The 17,693-nt window shown below is 33.7% G+C and overlaps 1 protein-coding gene across 1 annotated transcript in view; it reads right to left on the reverse strand.

Annotated features, from left to right (window-relative positions):
• The window catches only part of LOC111046903 (dynein heavy chain 3, axonemal), a 69,177-nt gene extending 52,277 nt beyond the window's left edge, over positions 1-16,900 (reverse strand). Inside the window, exons 1-14 of the mRNA XM_039440301.1 lie at positions 16,859-16,900; positions 13,193-13,279; positions 12,645-12,804; positions 11,912-12,151; positions 11,102-11,223; positions 10,334-10,475; positions 10,032-10,114; positions 9,275-9,541; positions 8,645-8,770; positions 7,949-8,147; positions 7,559-7,766; positions 3,028-3,242; positions 2,318-2,508; positions 1,413-1,597 (exon numbers count right to left, since the gene is read on the reverse strand). Coding sequence (XP_039296235.1) covers positions 1,413-1,597; positions 2,318-2,508; positions 3,028-3,242; positions 7,559-7,766; positions 7,949-8,147; positions 8,645-8,770; positions 9,275-9,541; positions 10,032-10,114; positions 10,334-10,475; positions 11,102-11,223; positions 11,912-12,151; positions 12,645-12,804; positions 13,193-13,200 — 2,146 coding nt within the window. The 5' untranslated portion in view covers positions 13,201-13,279; positions 16,859-16,900. The remainder of the gene's footprint in view (positions 1-1,412; positions 1,598-2,317; positions 2,509-3,027; positions 3,243-7,558; positions 7,767-7,948; positions 8,148-8,644; positions 8,771-9,274; positions 9,542-10,031; positions 10,115-10,333; positions 10,476-11,101; positions 11,224-11,911; positions 12,152-12,644; positions 12,805-13,192; positions 13,280-16,858) is intronic.
• Positions 16,901-17,693: the final 793 nt, after the last annotated feature.

Here is a 17,693-nt window from a genome sequence, read left to right on the forward strand (position 1 = left end):
CCAAAAGCTTGGGGATGAAAATTTGGATGTAAACTAACATGTAACTCAATTTAATTTCTATCCAAATTGACAACTTTAGTATTTGTTTGTGATCTATCAATAGCAATAGGTTTGTCTTGTGCCATGCAATGACATCATTAAAGGAAATAGGAGCAGCTGATGGAATATTATGTTTTTTTTTCGATTTAATTTTTAGCTGATTTTGAAACATGAAAATATCAGGCCCAGTAGCACAAAAGCCTGTTCAATCAGGATTAAATTTCATGAGAATTAATCAGAGCATGGTTTTTTTTCAATAGAAGAGTTCTCTGATTGGTTCTCGTAGTATTTAAAAATACCCTCCATATATCATACTGAATTATTAAAATTTCATCGAAATTGTTTAAGTAGTTTTTGCGATCTGTCGGATATACAAACAAAATTAGTCTTGATAGAATAGGATCAATTGATAGAAGCAGCTCACGTCATAAAAGTTTGTTTTATGAAAAATAAAAATTATCTATACTCCCAGGAATAGCTCTGATTGAAGCAGCAGTGCCCAATCAATTTGTTCTCGATAAATGCATTTTAATTAGTTCTTCAACTTGGTGCCAACCTAATGAAGTCATCTCAACTTAATGCCAACCTGACAAAATTATCAATTTAGTTGCCAGTTAACAACTGTTTCGAATAGGTCTGTTTCTCTGTTAGATTAAACAAATATCTGTTTCTCTCTAGATTATATTTCTATAGTAACATAATTATGATATGGACATTTCAATTATAATCAAGAGATTAGGAGAAGAAGAATATACATGCTAAAAGACGAACTATAACCCTTAAAAACCACCCTTAGAGTTGAGATATCGCCAAAATATTTCTTAGTGAGCACCTAGGACGTATAAGGAAGCTATATTCCAAGTTTTGTTGCAATCCATCCAGTAGTTTTCCAGAAATCGTGATCAGTGAGTGAGTGAGTGAGTGAGATAAGAATTTTATAAGTATAGATTGATATTGAATTTGATATTACGAAACAGTGAATAATAAAGTTATAATGGATTTACAGAGTTTTTACAGAATTTACAAAACAAAGTAGCCTACTGATTGAAATATGATGGCATTATTATTACACGTTGTGAGTAAACAATTTTAATAAAGGCTACTTATAGTTTATTTTTATGGCATTATAATGGCATCATAGCCCAAACATGTTGTCAGTAAACAATTTAAATAAGGAAAACTTTTTATTTTTACTTCTATTAAAAAGTAATCGAAAAAAGACAAAGTACTGGGTTTAATAGTAAAATTTTGTCCCTGGTTTGGATTATAGACAGTACAAGTAGGATGCAAACTTTCGGAGGGAGTTAATCATAATTAATGCGCATAGAAAAGTGACTAGTATCAAGATTTTAGAGGAAGGAAGACTTTCTTACCAGATAGCAGTGCATGATTTGTCAAGAACATCAAGTATTCAGCTGACATGATGAGCTGCGTCTTCAGATTGAACATCGTAGTGTCTCGACTTTCATTGATGTAATTTGTTAGATCAACCAACTCAACGGTTGTTTCAGGCAATTGACTGACACGAGATGCCATCTCCTCGAATGTTGTTGCTATTCTATAGAAAAACAATCAAGTTAAAGAAATGAATAAGATGCACTTCAAATGTAGGAACGTTATATTATATCATATAATCATAAATATTACTCTATTTTTTTCTGTAAAAGTTGAAGATTTCCAACAAAACGATTAAGATCTTCCGTGGAGATAGGATGTATAATAGTGGAGTAGGTCAATTTCCACACAGAAAACACTAAGCAAGTAGAACACACATTATAAGAAATTTTTGAAACCAACTATAGTATGTAATTGTAAACTATCTAATATTTTCTGTAATTGATGTAGTAGTTTTAGTTTTTTTTGGAAATAAACATTTATTTATTCATTATTTATTTATTTAGGATGGTACAATAATTGTTCATATTCAACAATGTTGGATCAAATGGAGCAAGGTTATAGAATTTCTTGAAGAACGCTTGCTGGGTATCAAGAAGATGACTGGTTATCAATCAAAACAGGAAAAACTTAATCAAATAGATAGAAACAAACATAATTTGGAATACAAAAGAAAACTATTATTCAATGAAAGTAGCTGTGATACCTTCAATAATAGTTATTTTCATTGAAGTGATATGATGTCATTAAAACAGTAAATCACTTGAAATGAAGTATCCTATACAAATAAAAATATGTCTTGTCAATATATATAAAAGAGCGACTCATCAATTTATTATGAATACATTGTTTAGTACGAATCAAATCATAGAGCATAGCATACCCTCTGTTATGTGTTCGGTTCACTAGGATGAAGTAATCAACAATTTGCGATCGGATGGAGTTGACAATCGACCAAAGACAATCATTCAGCTCACAACAGTCCAAAGATATCAGATTCAATGGAATATTACGACGTAGCATAGCAATTTCATCTCTCAGTTCTTCATACATAATTATGCGTTTTGTGAAGTCCTGCGAAACATACAAACACGTTCATAAAATGAATTGTATCGACAAAAAAGTATAGATTCTAAAAGGATGTTGACATGTCCTTCTGAATTCATGTGATGAATTACCGATCTACGATACTGAATTAACAATAGCAAGATATTTCAGTATAATTTTCCAACTATAATAATGTAATTTCATTGTTCTTCGTTTTTTGTAATAATATGTATCATCTATTCATTTTTGGAATTAGAGAAGTTGAAATTGAACTGCTTACTAAACCCTACACCGAAACACGGAAAGAAAATTGGAAAGTTATTCAGCTTCTTCCAACAGTCAACAAGGATTGTATCAGTATCTGACATGAAAAGTTGAGTTAATAATAGTATTTTTGTATAAAAATAGGTTGACTTGTAGCTTGGGTTAGTAGGGCTAATCAAAATGTTCTTATTCAGTGATTGGACAGTGGATAAATTACTATGGATATAAGTTCAATTTTGACTATAACGAATATGAATATTTGAAGATAAAGTAATATCTCACTTTCAAATAGGGGAAAGGCTCCGTTTTGAAGAATTCATCGAGAGCATTCTTTGCATCGCCGGATAGAATGTAGAGATACGGGTCATAGGTGGAGAGGTACTGCGCGGGTCCTGGTATGTTGGTATCAAAGCAAGCCATAATCTCTTCTACCAAGTCCTGCACTTGCTTCTCTTCCATTTTTACACTGATCAAATACGGCTGATCTAGGATCATTGCTGGTAAAATGAGAAAAATATTAAGTAGAGTAAAGAGAATGGATGAAAAAGGTTTGACGTGGAAAAAATATTCAACACCAAAGGTGGAGATAGTCGAAATAATCATTGCTTTCAGTTATTGATCATTTCTAATTGCATATTCTTCTATATGCAAGTATAAACAAGTACAGTATAAATAAATAAATTCCTCAACCTGAATGCAAAAATCAAATTCAAAACACATTAACTATAGAAATAAAAGATGTGTAGAATTGCATTTTACTCCAGTTTACCACAACTATGGTCTGTTGTGGAACCCAAGAGATGATTTAAACAGATATGGCGACTGTGAGAATGGATCTGGGAGCAATAAGACCGATTCACAATACTCGAACTAACAGAGTACTGGACATAATTCACAGTTCGTGACTCAGTGTGAATGAAAGCATTATGAACTGGTATTTACAAGCTGATTAACAGCTAATAACAGCTTATATACAGCGATAATTGACATCAATATTACTGTCGCCACTGGCGGCGGACGAGTCGGCAGGGCAGGAAGCTCTCCGATTGGCTGATTATCAGCTGCTAATCAACTGGCGTTGCCGAACGCCAACCCAATCAGCTGATACCGCCAGTGCAAAAACGCTTCATGTGGCTTGGCCCTTACACGCATACAAGCGCAAACTCTATGTTAGTATTCTCTTCTTTTGATGAACTCTGTCTATCATGATAGACTTATCAGGTACCTCATTTACTACTCAATTCAAAAATACTTGAATTAAAATTTAATTGAGGGAAAATCGAAATAGATCAAGCCTACCTGGGAAAAGGTATCGCTCTATTTTTGGTACTTCCTCATTGACAAAGATTAATTTCTCAATAATCTTCAGCATTTGCTCGCGTAGCTCCTGCAGTGAGGGTTGAATGAGTAGAGTTTTGGTTCCGACCACTGGCTTCACTCCCAATTTCAGCACACACTTTCTAGTGAACATTAGATCTTGATAACCGTCTGGCATAGAGTTGCCACTCTGGAATGAATTTGATGAATATAATTCAATTTTTTACTTCAAATACAATAATTCATTGAAAAACACATCATAAGACCAATAAAAAGACAATTTTTAGAGGAATCTACATGAATTTCTATTGCAAAAGACGTCTTGATCTCAGCCATAAACTCTTAAGACCACTAGCTATACAAACTCTGTTGAAGAAAATAAAAACATAAGCTTGAGTGAATCTTTCTCAGATGTTAATGCTGTAACCCAAAATCGACAGGCAATTGTAGAGAAATCCGTTCAATGCCAACGTTGCGGATATAAAAAACACTCAAATTCTCAAGAATGTCCTGCAATAGGAAAGACTTGTCATAAATGTTCCCGAATTGGACACTTTTCCCATGTGTGTAAAAGTAAAACGCTCAAAGAAAAACTAACTACGTCAACTATTACTGCAGCTGGTATAGCCAGTAATCTTTCTAAAGCTACAATTATTGTTTCGGTGAATGGAATAAATACACCAGCTCTTATTGATACCGGAAGTGTTGCCAGTTTTATTGATGAAAAATTTGCAAAAACAAATAAATTTAAAACTGCATCAGATTCTTGTTTTATAAGATTTGCATCTGTTCAACATAACACCGCTACAAAAGCATGTGTTTATAGCAATATTGTGTACAAAGGAAATGAATACAACAATATTAAACTCTTGGTATTAAAAGAATGCTGTTGCAATGTGATACTTGGTCACGATTTTTTGATGAATCACTCTACAATAAGTTTAGCATTCAATGGTAATAAACAGCCTCTTGTAATAGATAATAATTCTACAACCACACCACCCTTGAAAGATTGCCTCTTGGTGGAGGCCATGATAAAACCATGTTCCCTTTTCAATGACTTGACTCCCGATTGCCACCCAATAACTACCCGATCCAGAAGACACCCACAAGATGACTATGAATTCATGAAGAATGAGGTCAATCGCCTCCTTACAGAAGGAATAATTGAGGAAAGCCAGTCCAGTTGGCGTGCCCAGCCTTTCATTGTAACCAATGGACAGAAGAAACGAATGGTCATAGACTATTCACAGACTATTAATAAATTCACAAATTTAGACGCATACCCTCTCCCATTGATCGAAGATCTTGTAAACACAATTGCCAAGTACAACATTTTTAGTACTGTAGATTTCAAGTCAGCTTACCATCAAATACCGATTCTTGAGAATGAACGACATTACACTGCCTTTGAAGTAGGCCGAAAACTTTATCAGTTCAAACGAATACCATTCGGAGTAACCAATGGAGTAGCTGCCTTCCAACGTACAATAAACGGACTTATAGAAAGAGAGAATTTGAACGACTGCTTTGCCTATTTGGATGATGTTGTCATTTGCGGTTCAGATCAAGAAGAACATGACAGAAATCTTAAGAAATTTCAACAAGTAATTGAATTGTATGGCTTGACTATAAATGAAGAAAAATGTAAATTTTCAAAAAAATCATTGAAGTTCCTTGGGTATGAGATAAAACATGGAGAAATTAAACCTGACCCAGAACGCCTTGCACCACTCATGAACTTTCCACCCCCAAGAAATGCTAAAGAAATGAAACGACTCATGGGATTACTGGCTCATTACTCCCGATGGATTAAAAACTTTTCTCAAAAGATTCACCCCCTTGTCCACATACAGAAATTCCCTCTATCTCAAGATCAGATGGAAACTTTGGAATTGTTGAAAAATGAAATTGCTTCCGCGGTACTGCTCTTTGTTGATGAAAATGTACCATTCATAATTGAGACAGATGCATCAGATTTTGCAATTGGTGCAACATTAACACAAAATTCTCGACCAGTAGCCTTTTTCTCACGAACTTTGTCCCAAAGTGAAACCAGGCATTCAGCTGTTGAGAAAGAAGCCTATGCCATTGTGGAGTCTATAAGAAAATGGAGACACTATTTACTACGAAAACAATTCACTTTGATCACTGACCAAAAATCAGTCACATTCATGTTTGGCACTCAACACAATAGAAAAATAAAAAATGAAAAGATACAAAGGTGGCGCCTAGAATTATCTGAATACAAATTCAACATAGTCTACAGACCTGGAAAAGAAAATGCACCAGCTGATGCACTCTCTCGTATATGTATTACAGCTGGTTGTTCAACATTGAACTCAGCTTTGGCAAAATACCATGATGAACTTTGTCACCCTGGTGTAACTCGTTTCTACCACTGGCTCAGAATGAAAAATCTCCCCTATACTGTAGATGATGTAAGGAAAATTTGCTCCAATTGTGCAATTTGCTCTGAAATAAAACCACAGTATATGAAGACAAAAGGAAATCTCATAAAGGCAACAAAACCTTTTGAACGAATTAATATGGACTTCAAAGGACCCGTACAATCAAAAACAAGAAATAAATACCTACTGGTGATGGTTGATGAGTACTCAAGATTCCCTTTTGTATTTCCTTGTCCAGACATGACTGCGAGAACAGTCATAAATTGCCTGGTCTCATTAATATCAATGTTTGGCCTTCCAAGCTATATTCACACAGACAGAGGAACATCCTTCATGTCAACTGAGTTGAAGAGCTTTCTTGGCTCAAAAGGGATAGCAACTAGTAGATCAACGCCTTACAATCCGAGAGGGAATGGTCAAGTAGAGCGATATAATGGAATTATATGGAAAGCAATAACACTAGCTCTAAGATCACGAGGACTTGATTCAAATCGATGGGAGGAAGTGTTGCCTGATGCACTTCACTCTATTCGATCTCTTTTGTGTACTACAACAAATTGCACCCCTCATGAACGAATGTTCCTACACATGAGATCCTCAACAAATGGACAGTCACTACCATCTTGGCTAATGAGCCCAGGACCAGTTTGGCTGAAGAAAATGAACCGAAATTCAAAGCAAGATTCATCAGTAGAAGAAGTTGAATTGATTGAGGCAAACCCAGAGTATGCTCACATTCGTCGCCCTGATGGACAAGAGTCCACTGTGTCGCTCCGTCATCTTGCCCCTAAGATAACACGAAAATCTAGCCGGGTAGAATGATATGATAAACCATATGTTTTCGTGGTCATTGATTCATTCATAAATATCAAATGTTGTTGATCCGTTACTAGTAGAAAGTCATGTTCAATTTTATTTGATTAAAGCTCTACAAATGAAGAGTTTACTTATTTCAGTTAGTATTCTCTTCTTTTGATGAACTCTGTCTATCATGATAGACTTATCAGGTACCTCATTTACTACTCAATTCAAAAATACTTGAATTAAAATTTAATTGAGGGAAAATCGAAATAGATCAAGCCTACCTGGGAAAAGGTATCGCTCTATTTTTGGTACTTCCTCATTGACAAAGATTAATTTCTCAATAATCTTCAGCATTTGCTCGCGTAGCTCCTGCAGTGAGGGTTGAATGAGTAGAGTTTTGGTTCCGACCACTGGCTTCACTCCCAATTTCAGCACACACTTTCTAGTGAACATTAGATCTTGATAACCGTCTGGCATAGAGTTGCCACTCTGGAATGAATTTGATGAATATAATTCAATTTTTTACTTCAAATACAATAATTCATTGAAAAACACATCATAAGACCAATAAAAAGACAATTTTTAGAGGAATCTACATGAATTTCTATTGCAAAAAACGTCTTGATCTCAGCCATAAACTCTTAAGACCACTAGCTATCTGAGTAACTTACCTTGTAAGAGACTATGAAGTCTCTGAAATGTTCAAGAGAGCTGATAACAAATGATCGGAGTTGGAGGCTGAGCAGTGAATTGACAGTTGCAAATAATCTCTCAACAAGGAACATTGACGATCCTGCTTCCTCCTTAGCAACAAGATGGCTCCATGTTGATCGCAAAGACAAGAACGTTTCTCCACACTGGATCAGCCAACTGAAATAATTATTTCATCTTTATAATACTAATATGTTGTGGAAATAAAAAGGGGTTTGAATAGATGATGAGTGATTAATAGAAATTCTATTTTGTAAGGTCTGATATACTTTATCCTGTCTCAGAGGACTGAGATTGACATTCTGACAGCAAAATGAGTTGGGACCCATGATTCAAATGCATTCATCGAATGTTGATTTTTGATGTTGAACTTTAATTTTTGTTTAAAATTACAAAGTAGTATCAATAATATTAAAATTGGTATGATTGTTTTTAAAAATTGATTGAAATAAATCTGCTCAGTTTCTCCCAATTTATTAGAAGCAATCAAACACCTGACATTTGATAACTGTAATATAAATCAAATCAACAGTATTGTTCGATGAAAGAATCTGAAAAGTAATTTTTACATTTTATTGGCTCTCTGAAAACGTTAAAATTTAAATGCAATTTGAATTTAAAGCTCTGATAATAGCTATGAATAGATTACAACTCACTCATTGAGAAGGAGATTCCTTGCGTCTGCACACAAAACGTCGACCACATCTTCGAATTCCTCAGTTGTGAGTGGGAACCCAGCTTCCATCAAACCTTCCACTGACAAAATCTTGTTGCTTTTGTACCTTGAAAAGTCCCGAAAATATCAGGGAAATTAGAAATTTAAGCATACGAAATATGATTTAAATTTATATAGGAAGAGTTAAAAGCACTTTGAATCGCTAGTAGGGCATCGTTCTTGTTGAGATAGGAATTTCTTTCAGATATACTATTAAAAAACGTTTTATTTGTTATCTGATGATATTAATATAGCCTAAAAAATCAATAGATTGAATATAAAGACTGGATGGGAGCAACAAGTATTTCAAGTTTATTCCACTTTCAATTTACTCTTCATTCTTTATGGAGTTTTTAATAAATTAAGAGTGATTCATGAATTTTAAATTCATAATAATATTAATTAATTCAACATAATATTAATTTTACACATAAAACCCGTAAGAATGAAGATTTGTTGAAAAAACTGAGTAATCTATTGGACTAATGATTTGATTTATTCGATGAATAGTTTTGATGGAAATGAAGCTCAAGCATAATTTATACATGGAAAAGAAAAATGGTGCGTTCACCTTTCCCAAAGTCTGCTCAGAGCTATCACGAGAGGAGTGCCACAATAATAGTTATAAATCATGAGGTTGGATGAAGTTGATTTGCTCTGATGCCACGGTACGGGTGAACGGATGTTGAGAACTGGATATTTGATCGGATATGTATAAATACCCAATCTTTTCCTTTCATTTGGATCTAGCATTATGTAATCCAATAAGGCAACCCGCATACTATTCGAGTAGTATTCGTGCAGCTCTTCAATGCATGCATTCAGACATGACTTGTTGCTGAAACAGAAATAAATAATGTAGCATACAAAATAAGTATTAAAGTACAAAAGATTAATCAAGTGCAAGAAATTGTTGGAAAGATCTGGGGTTGAAGTGAGCGGGATACTCTGGATTTACCCTGAAATGGATTGCCATTTTTCCAGGCGGCTTCAATAGTTTGTTTTCGAAGTAAAGTTTCTTTGAACTAAGACATCAAGTTGAATGAGCCCATAATAATCAAGAGTCAAACGTGTTACATACTATCAAATAGCTAAGAACTTTGTAATGGTAGTGATACAAGAAATCGCTCCTAGATTTATCTATTCAAATTATTGATACTGATATCTGGAAGTCAAACATGTCCGGATTCTATCAACAACGTCTGCAACGTCTTTGGTTGCAGTTTATCAGTTTATTGAACTCAAAAATTACAGCCAAATAATAACGAATTGATGCTACTTGCAAATTTACAAATGTCAATTATTGTAATTGCCATTAAAGTACTTACAGTAATAACTTTGGGTTGATTTTCTTCAATGACTTCTCTAGCCACATTTCATTGAAAGGTTCAATCATCCTCTCCTCAATTCCCTGAATAAGAATGGAATATAATTTACTGGAGAAGTTTAAAATAGTATATAAGCTAAAGTATTAACACGTGTTATACATCCACAATCGAACATTACAGGAAAACGTTAATAATATAGAAACTACAATAATTGAAATTGAATAATATTGATTGATTAGAAAGAAGGATTTCTAAAGTCTACTTTTCCAAAATGCTTGACAATACTGAACAGTAGAACTCACATTGAAAAGATAATATTGTATTCTTTCGACATCGCCTGAACTGACATACGAATTGACCTGTTCCTCTTCAACCTTACTTCTCATAATAGCCAACTGATCATCCGGGTGGATCGGAAGGATCGCTTGCCATTTTTCCAGACGTCTGCAACAGTTCAATTCTACAATAAATCAACAGTCACGAGAAAGCTGTAGAGAAAACATCAATCATATGAAATGATGAGTTGTTGATGACAAAAAATAATTATCTTCGAATTATAGTTAATAAAAGCTTCACAAAAACCAATTTGCTACCCTTTTCCAGGATGATGTTCAATAGGAGCAGCCAGTATTTCATCTGATAATAGCTTACGCTACTTTAGCTTGCGAAATATTCCTTCTCTATCCTAGCTACAGCTTTGACTGCATTCTCCTTGTCCTCATGGTTTAGCTTTGGATTTTATCCTGATTTTGCTGGTTTGGAGTTCTATAAGAATTTACATACAATACGATTTAATCTCAAGAGAATTTCTGGATGAATATGCCACATAATCAGCAATTTTTGAAAGTGTCTTCAGGTATTTAGAACTAACTCACAGAAGCAATAATATTCGTTGAATAAAAACAAATTCAAAGACAAATATACCAAGCCAAACTAATTTGAAACATTCACTGAAAGAAATTAACTTATACACAGTACAGAATCTAATAATCACATGATTAGAAGAAACTAGAAGTACCAGGAATCAACAGAAAAAAATCACTAGGCTATGTCATTAAAATATTTGTTACTCTTTTTGTTCCTGTTCCAGTTGTTCAATTTGCTTTTTTCTTTCAGCTCTGAGCCTCTTCCGTTCCCTCATTTTCTCCTCTTTCTCCACATTTTTCTTTGCATAATCACCTGTCAATAAATCCTGAAAAACATTTTTCAACATCAATGAAATAAAAATCTAGTGGCTTTAAATAAGAAAAGAATTTTACAATTGATATTTACTTCAATTGAATTAATAAATCATTATATAACGTACTATGACTTTAATAACCCTTCTATGATTTTAATAATCCTATATTTTTATGACTTAAATTGACCTTTATAACTTACCGTATAGACATTGTCGTTGAAATTGAACTATTACTATTCCTGTCACTTGTTGATGTCAAATTAATATGTATAAGTGGTATATTCATGTAGTTTATAATTAAAGAAACAGTTATTACAAGTAGAAGAAGTATATTCTCATACTATCACAATCCATTGATGAGTTCGCAATGACTGATTAAATGGGGGATAACTTATTTTTTTAGAAATCTTTGTTTTCAAAGGAAACGTGAATACAGTAATTAAAATGATTGAAATAAGTTCCTGGTCACATGTAATTAACAAAATTTTAAAACTGATTATTTGTATACAGTATTATGTTATGATATTCCTATATCTTTTTGTTGGTGGGGAGCCCCTCACGGGGAAGCTCGTCTGATATATACTGCAGTCATAAGTGGACCTCACAATTCATAAGTGTGAGTGTGACAGAAGCATTTTGAATAATAAAAAAATATAGCTTATATCGGTAGGGTAGGTACATGAGGTTATAACGAACCTACCATTAGATTCACAACATGGGGTTTGTATTTTTCAGCAGCCGTTTTTTCTGGTTTTCTCGCTGCCAGACGGTCCAAGAGCTCTTTTGGAGGATATTGCAAATTTCCATGTTCATCTAGAACACCCGATGGCTTCTTCTTCTTACGTTTGGGAGGAGGCAGATCCACAATACGGAGCATGTTGGCTGATGGAGTTAGACCACTTGCGATCGACTCTATTGGACGGAAGTATTCAAATCGATCCTAAAAGCATTGAAATGTCAACAGTTTATAGGCCTATAAACAGTAGCAAAATACAATTTTTATTTACAAAATGTAGTTTCTTATAATAAATTAAATAGCCCACGGTGTATTGAAATATCAGATGAACAAAAGTTTTACAAATTAAAAGAGCCCTTGTGGACAGGAACGAATCTAGTCACACAGTAGACGACTCATGGAACTCCCGTTGTAATGGAATATATACTGTAAATTACGGTTATGAGCTTCAAATAACCTTCTGGTGGTTTGGAATCCAACCAAGGCGATGAATTCCATTCATCTTTCACCATCATACACCCTTACCATTAACCTTATTATTATTAATCAAGAGCTCATGTGGGCTCCTTACCAAAAAATACCGTATATAGGCAACACAAATTTAATGCTATATCAATGGTAGAATATATGTAATATGGTATGTATAAATGTAAATGGTATCCCATGCTACTATAAATCAGAAAAAATCGTTACAAACCTTGAATGGTACAGATTTTGTCCAAGATTTATCTTTGAATAGTGGCGGAAACCTGCTGCATTCTACAGTTCGTTTCATCAATGGAGTCATCTCATCTTCATTGATTGGAATGTTGGGGATTCGAGGAATCTCCTTCCTTGCATACTTGGCATACTTTGGCCTGCATCAAACAAAATAGCGCATTATTAATTAAGACATTCAAATATCACAACAAAATTCAAGATAACATTTTTTCACAACTGACAATTCTTTATGATTCCCAATATGAGAGGATCTCACTTCTCATAGATTGTAATTCTTAGCTAGGTACCTGGGCTACATCTGCAACAACCAATCTGCATATAATTTATAAAATATTTCTGCAAAAAAATCATTTTAACCATTAATTCGATATTCAAATATATCTATTTCTTTCTATATTGATTGATTTTTGTACTTAATTTCTGAATTTGCTGGATATAACGTCAGGAATAAGTAGAAATAATTTGCAAAATAGTGAAAAAATATTACTTACATCTAAACATTCAACCAACACATTACAACTTTACCTGTCCATGATAGAGAATTATTGTGATTGTAAATTATACTTCTTTATGATGGAGTCATCAGTTTCCCATTCATTATTTTTCTAGAACCTGTAATAAATTTACAGCAAATTTTTAAAACAGTCAGCAACTGTCAAATACAACAACTACAAAAGTAAAGGGACACGTTTCTTGTTTTTAAAAATTTGGTACTTCTTTGAAATAACTCACACGTTGAGTTTTTTGGAAGTGCAAAAATAAGTAGAATAACATAAAACTTTATACATATAATAATAATATGAAAAAAATTAATATTTATTTCAGTTGTTATAAATATTTAAATATCAGGACTAATTATTAGTTACGTATAGGAATACATTTGATTAAGATCGCGATTGCTACAAAATAGGCCGATTAAGCAACGTTGTCTTTAGTTTTTATCATTCCTCTTAGACTTCAAAGATCATTCTATGACAAGTTCCGTCTCATGAAACACCTCATTGAAACCTGAACGCAATAAATCTCAAGTGTGTTTCTACCTTAAAAATAGACAGGCTCACAAGAAACTGAAGGTTGCATGATAAGGCAAAGAGTTGGAGCACTATGACTCATCGAAGTACCTAGGAGTCAGTCTTGAGAAAGCGCTTGCCTTCAAACAGCACTGTACTGACACAAAACAGAAAGTGTTTGCAAAGGAAAACATAAGCAGATAGCTCATTGGGGCGCACATCCACATTTGCCGCGCACTGCGAGTTTTGCTCTCAGCTTTTCAGCTGCAGAATATGCAGCACCAGTATGAAAAAACTCAACAGGTTGACATCGCACTAATTGAAACTGCGCAATTGATATTAGGTTGTTTAGAACCAACATCATTAATATCCACCCCATAATGGGAATTGCTCCACCTGAAATTCAAATCGAGATGGCTGCTCAAAGTAAGAGAAAAAACAGAAAAATGACCAAAGACACCCACTATATGAGCACCAACAACACCCTTAGAGACTGAGAGCTTCATAAAAGCTACACATGAGCTGGCATTATTGCCAGAAACTCAGTGACTGGCGTTATGGAAAAGGAAAGCTCCAGATCCAATAGTAAAATTCAAAGAAAAAGGAGCTGCCGGATTTAAGTCGCCATATGCAACATGTGGAAATCCTTGAATAGACTTTGGTCATGGGTAACAAGGTGTAACCAGTCGGAACTTGTGTAATGGGGCTATAGTGAGTATGAGGAATGTGAGTGCGGATGTTGCAGAACTATGATCACCTGCTGACCTGTCCCAACATGAGAATAACTTATAATAGCCTATTATAGATGACCTTATTTTAGCAAATGACAAAGCAGTTTTGCGGCAACTTTTTTTTGAAGAATATTTAATATGGTGACTCTTGACACAAAATAAGAAGAAGAATTTTCATCATAAAAATAATACTATTGGAATTTATAGTTAAATTAGTTGGTCCGTTCAGCATGTTCTAATGTAAATGTAAAATTTTAGGATTGTAGGTACCGTATCGACTTATATTATTAAACGCTTGGATTATATTCCAATTGAATAATAAATAGTATTAAAAATGTTGCACCGACTACAAGGATTAAGCTATTTTGCAATTAGCCTAAGCATCCAATCGAAATCAAATGAATCAAAATCTCACGGTTTCCATAGTTGTATATAAGGTAATACATTCTCAATAATCAACAAAATTGATAATTCATGATAAATTTAAAAAAATAACGCTACAAAATCTAGTAAATAGATCATACTTAACTCTAATCAACTTACCAAAATCCTGGTTTATGGATTTGACAACATAACCTATCAGAACCAATAGTTTGATCATGTGAAAATGATCCCACATGTTCATGTTTATGTAGGTTCTGGTAATTGAGTTTAGGAATAGCCATTCTATAGCTGTTCTACAATGTACCTAGAATAATGTATTCTATAGGTACCTTGCTTCTTTTACAGTTGGCCATCGTTGAGATTGCAATAGGTCTATTCATCAAGCTCAAAATAATATCGATGGTAATCCTTTACTTTAATTGTATATTATATCTACCATGGAGTTGTATGGCTCCTGATGGTTTCTAGTAGCACATAAAGGTCAGGTGACTCAATCCCTTCAAATTTTGACTCTTCTCTCCCAGATCCCAGAAGGTGCGAAAGAAAAATAAAAAATCGTATTAAGAGCTATTTTCACCGTTTTAAATAAAAATTAAGTAGCCCAACTGTACAGTATGCCTACCTGGAATAAAATAACAATTATTATTAACAGGAATACTTTAAATTCAAAGATAAAAATCTGGTGTGGCGCACTCACACAACTTTCCTTGCTGTTATGAAAATTGATCACCTGACGCTAGTGTTCACGCACATCTCAAGACTACTATTTAAAGATCTGAGCCAGCTGGTGACAGGACAATAACGCTGCAGATGCAGACACACGAGGTGTGCTATCTCTTCATAGTGAATGATTTAATAGAATCAACAGTTTGCAATTGAATAATCAATCACATTTTCTCGAATTTCGAGCTTATTTCCAATTTTAGATGAAAATGTTACTGAAAATTAATTGTAGAGATTTTCATACTCAATCTTTTCCACTTGATTTTTTTTCGTTTAAATTGTATCTGAAGCCTGATAATTGGGAATCTAAAATCAAACTTTGCATAGATGGGACGGAGCTCCTAAAATTTTACAGATATGGGACTTATGGCAGTTGATAGAGCTTATCAATCACTATTTTAGGTATAAATTTGATCAAAATCGTTGGAGCCATTCCCGAGAAAATTGCGAAAACCCCTGTTTTTGACAACATTTTTGCCATTTCAGCCGCAATCTTGCATTTGATCGCAATTGTTCGTGTCGGATCCTTATATTGTAAGGACCTTAAGTTCCAAATTTCAAGTCTTTCCGTTAATTGGGAGATGAGATATCGTGTACACAGACTCACATACACTTATACACACACATACAGACCAATACCCAAAAACCACTTTTTTGGACTCAAGGGACTTTGAAACGTATAGAAATTAGGGTACCTAAATTTTTTTCGGAAAGCAATACTTTCCTTACCTATGGTAATAGGACAAGGAAAGTAAAAATCATGTTCACAACAAAAACATAATATGTAAACAAACTTATAATTATTATATTGGTATACGGTAGAAAACAATAATACGAATTCAACTAAGTTATAAAAACTTTCAGCACTACCGCAAAAGTTAGGAAAGATACGCAATTATTATAAAATGTTTTGAAAAAAAACATATGAACTACATGCACGAAGCTTACTGCGATTGTATTTGCAAGTACCGTAATCATAATAGAACTTATCCTCAATTAATTAGATAAAACATCTAGCCCGGTTTATTAGTATTGATAGATAACAATTTGTAGGGTTATTCTACAGTGTTCTACATAAAAAATAGAATAGGCTGACATCCTTCAGTCTTGAATTCAATTCTCAAATGAATCAAAACTGTGTATACTCCTCTACCTGAATAAAACCGTATAATAATATATAATACTGTATGTTATGGGGTGGCACAAATCGAACGACCATACAACCGTACGACCACCCGTATATAAGTAATATACATTATTATATAACTAATGTACATCTGTCTATTAGCAAAAGAGGGAATACTCATGTAAGTAGGAATAGTGTGATTGGAGTTGGTACTCACCTATGGAACACGTCATCAAGCAAGCCAACAGACCTATTTACTCATCCTGGATACCCGTTGCTATGGAACAGAACAACGTTCTGATTATTATTGACAATACAACCAACTAGTCTTTCATGCAAACACAATAATTATTCCAATAGGTACGTTTAGAGATCAATAACTGTTTATTACATTCAGGGCTTTAAAGACAGAACGCAAGGTTTTCAAACCTACCCTCTCTAGAAAAGAATAACTTTTTCGATGAGGCGGTGTGAATGAGTCATGTCACCCCTAGTAGGTTCAGAAGTTTCCTGCCTGCTGTTGGATGTTGGAAGCCTATACTTGCTAAGATACAGTTCCAGTTTAATAATTAAAAACTGATAATAGCTAAATTTATCGGTTATTGGAAATTTCAACTAGATATAATTTTTAAATAAAAAGAAATGTTCTTAAATGTGTTATGCTCAGTTGCTTGAATATTTTAAAATAATAATAATGTTCTGCAATCGTTATCAAACAATATTTTTATAATAAACTATATAAATAAAAAAAGGAATTTCTCTTGGGATACAATACTTGACTTCGATTCAATTGATAAACATGAGTAAGGTCCTGCTAAATGCTGTATTTATCTTAAGCAGTGTTGGAAAGTAACTTTTAGTTTCTAAATAACGCTGCCTACAGGCAGCGATAAAAGTTGATTTCCAAGAGTTTGTGGTTTTCAAAACGAGATAAAAATGTATAAAAACAGCCAATAGAGAAAATATTAAAAAGAAACCAAAACAAATAACGCAATAATATTGAATAAGTACTATCATATTCATACTCTTCTCAAAAAAAATTTCTTCATCCG

Source organism: Nilaparvata lugens, chromosome 1 (genome assembly GCF_014356525.2).
Source record: "Nilaparvata lugens isolate BPH chromosome 1, ASM1435652v1, whole genome shotgun sequence".
Lineage (NCBI taxonomy): Eukaryota > Metazoa > Arthropoda > Insecta > Hemiptera > Delphacidae > Nilaparvata > Nilaparvata lugens.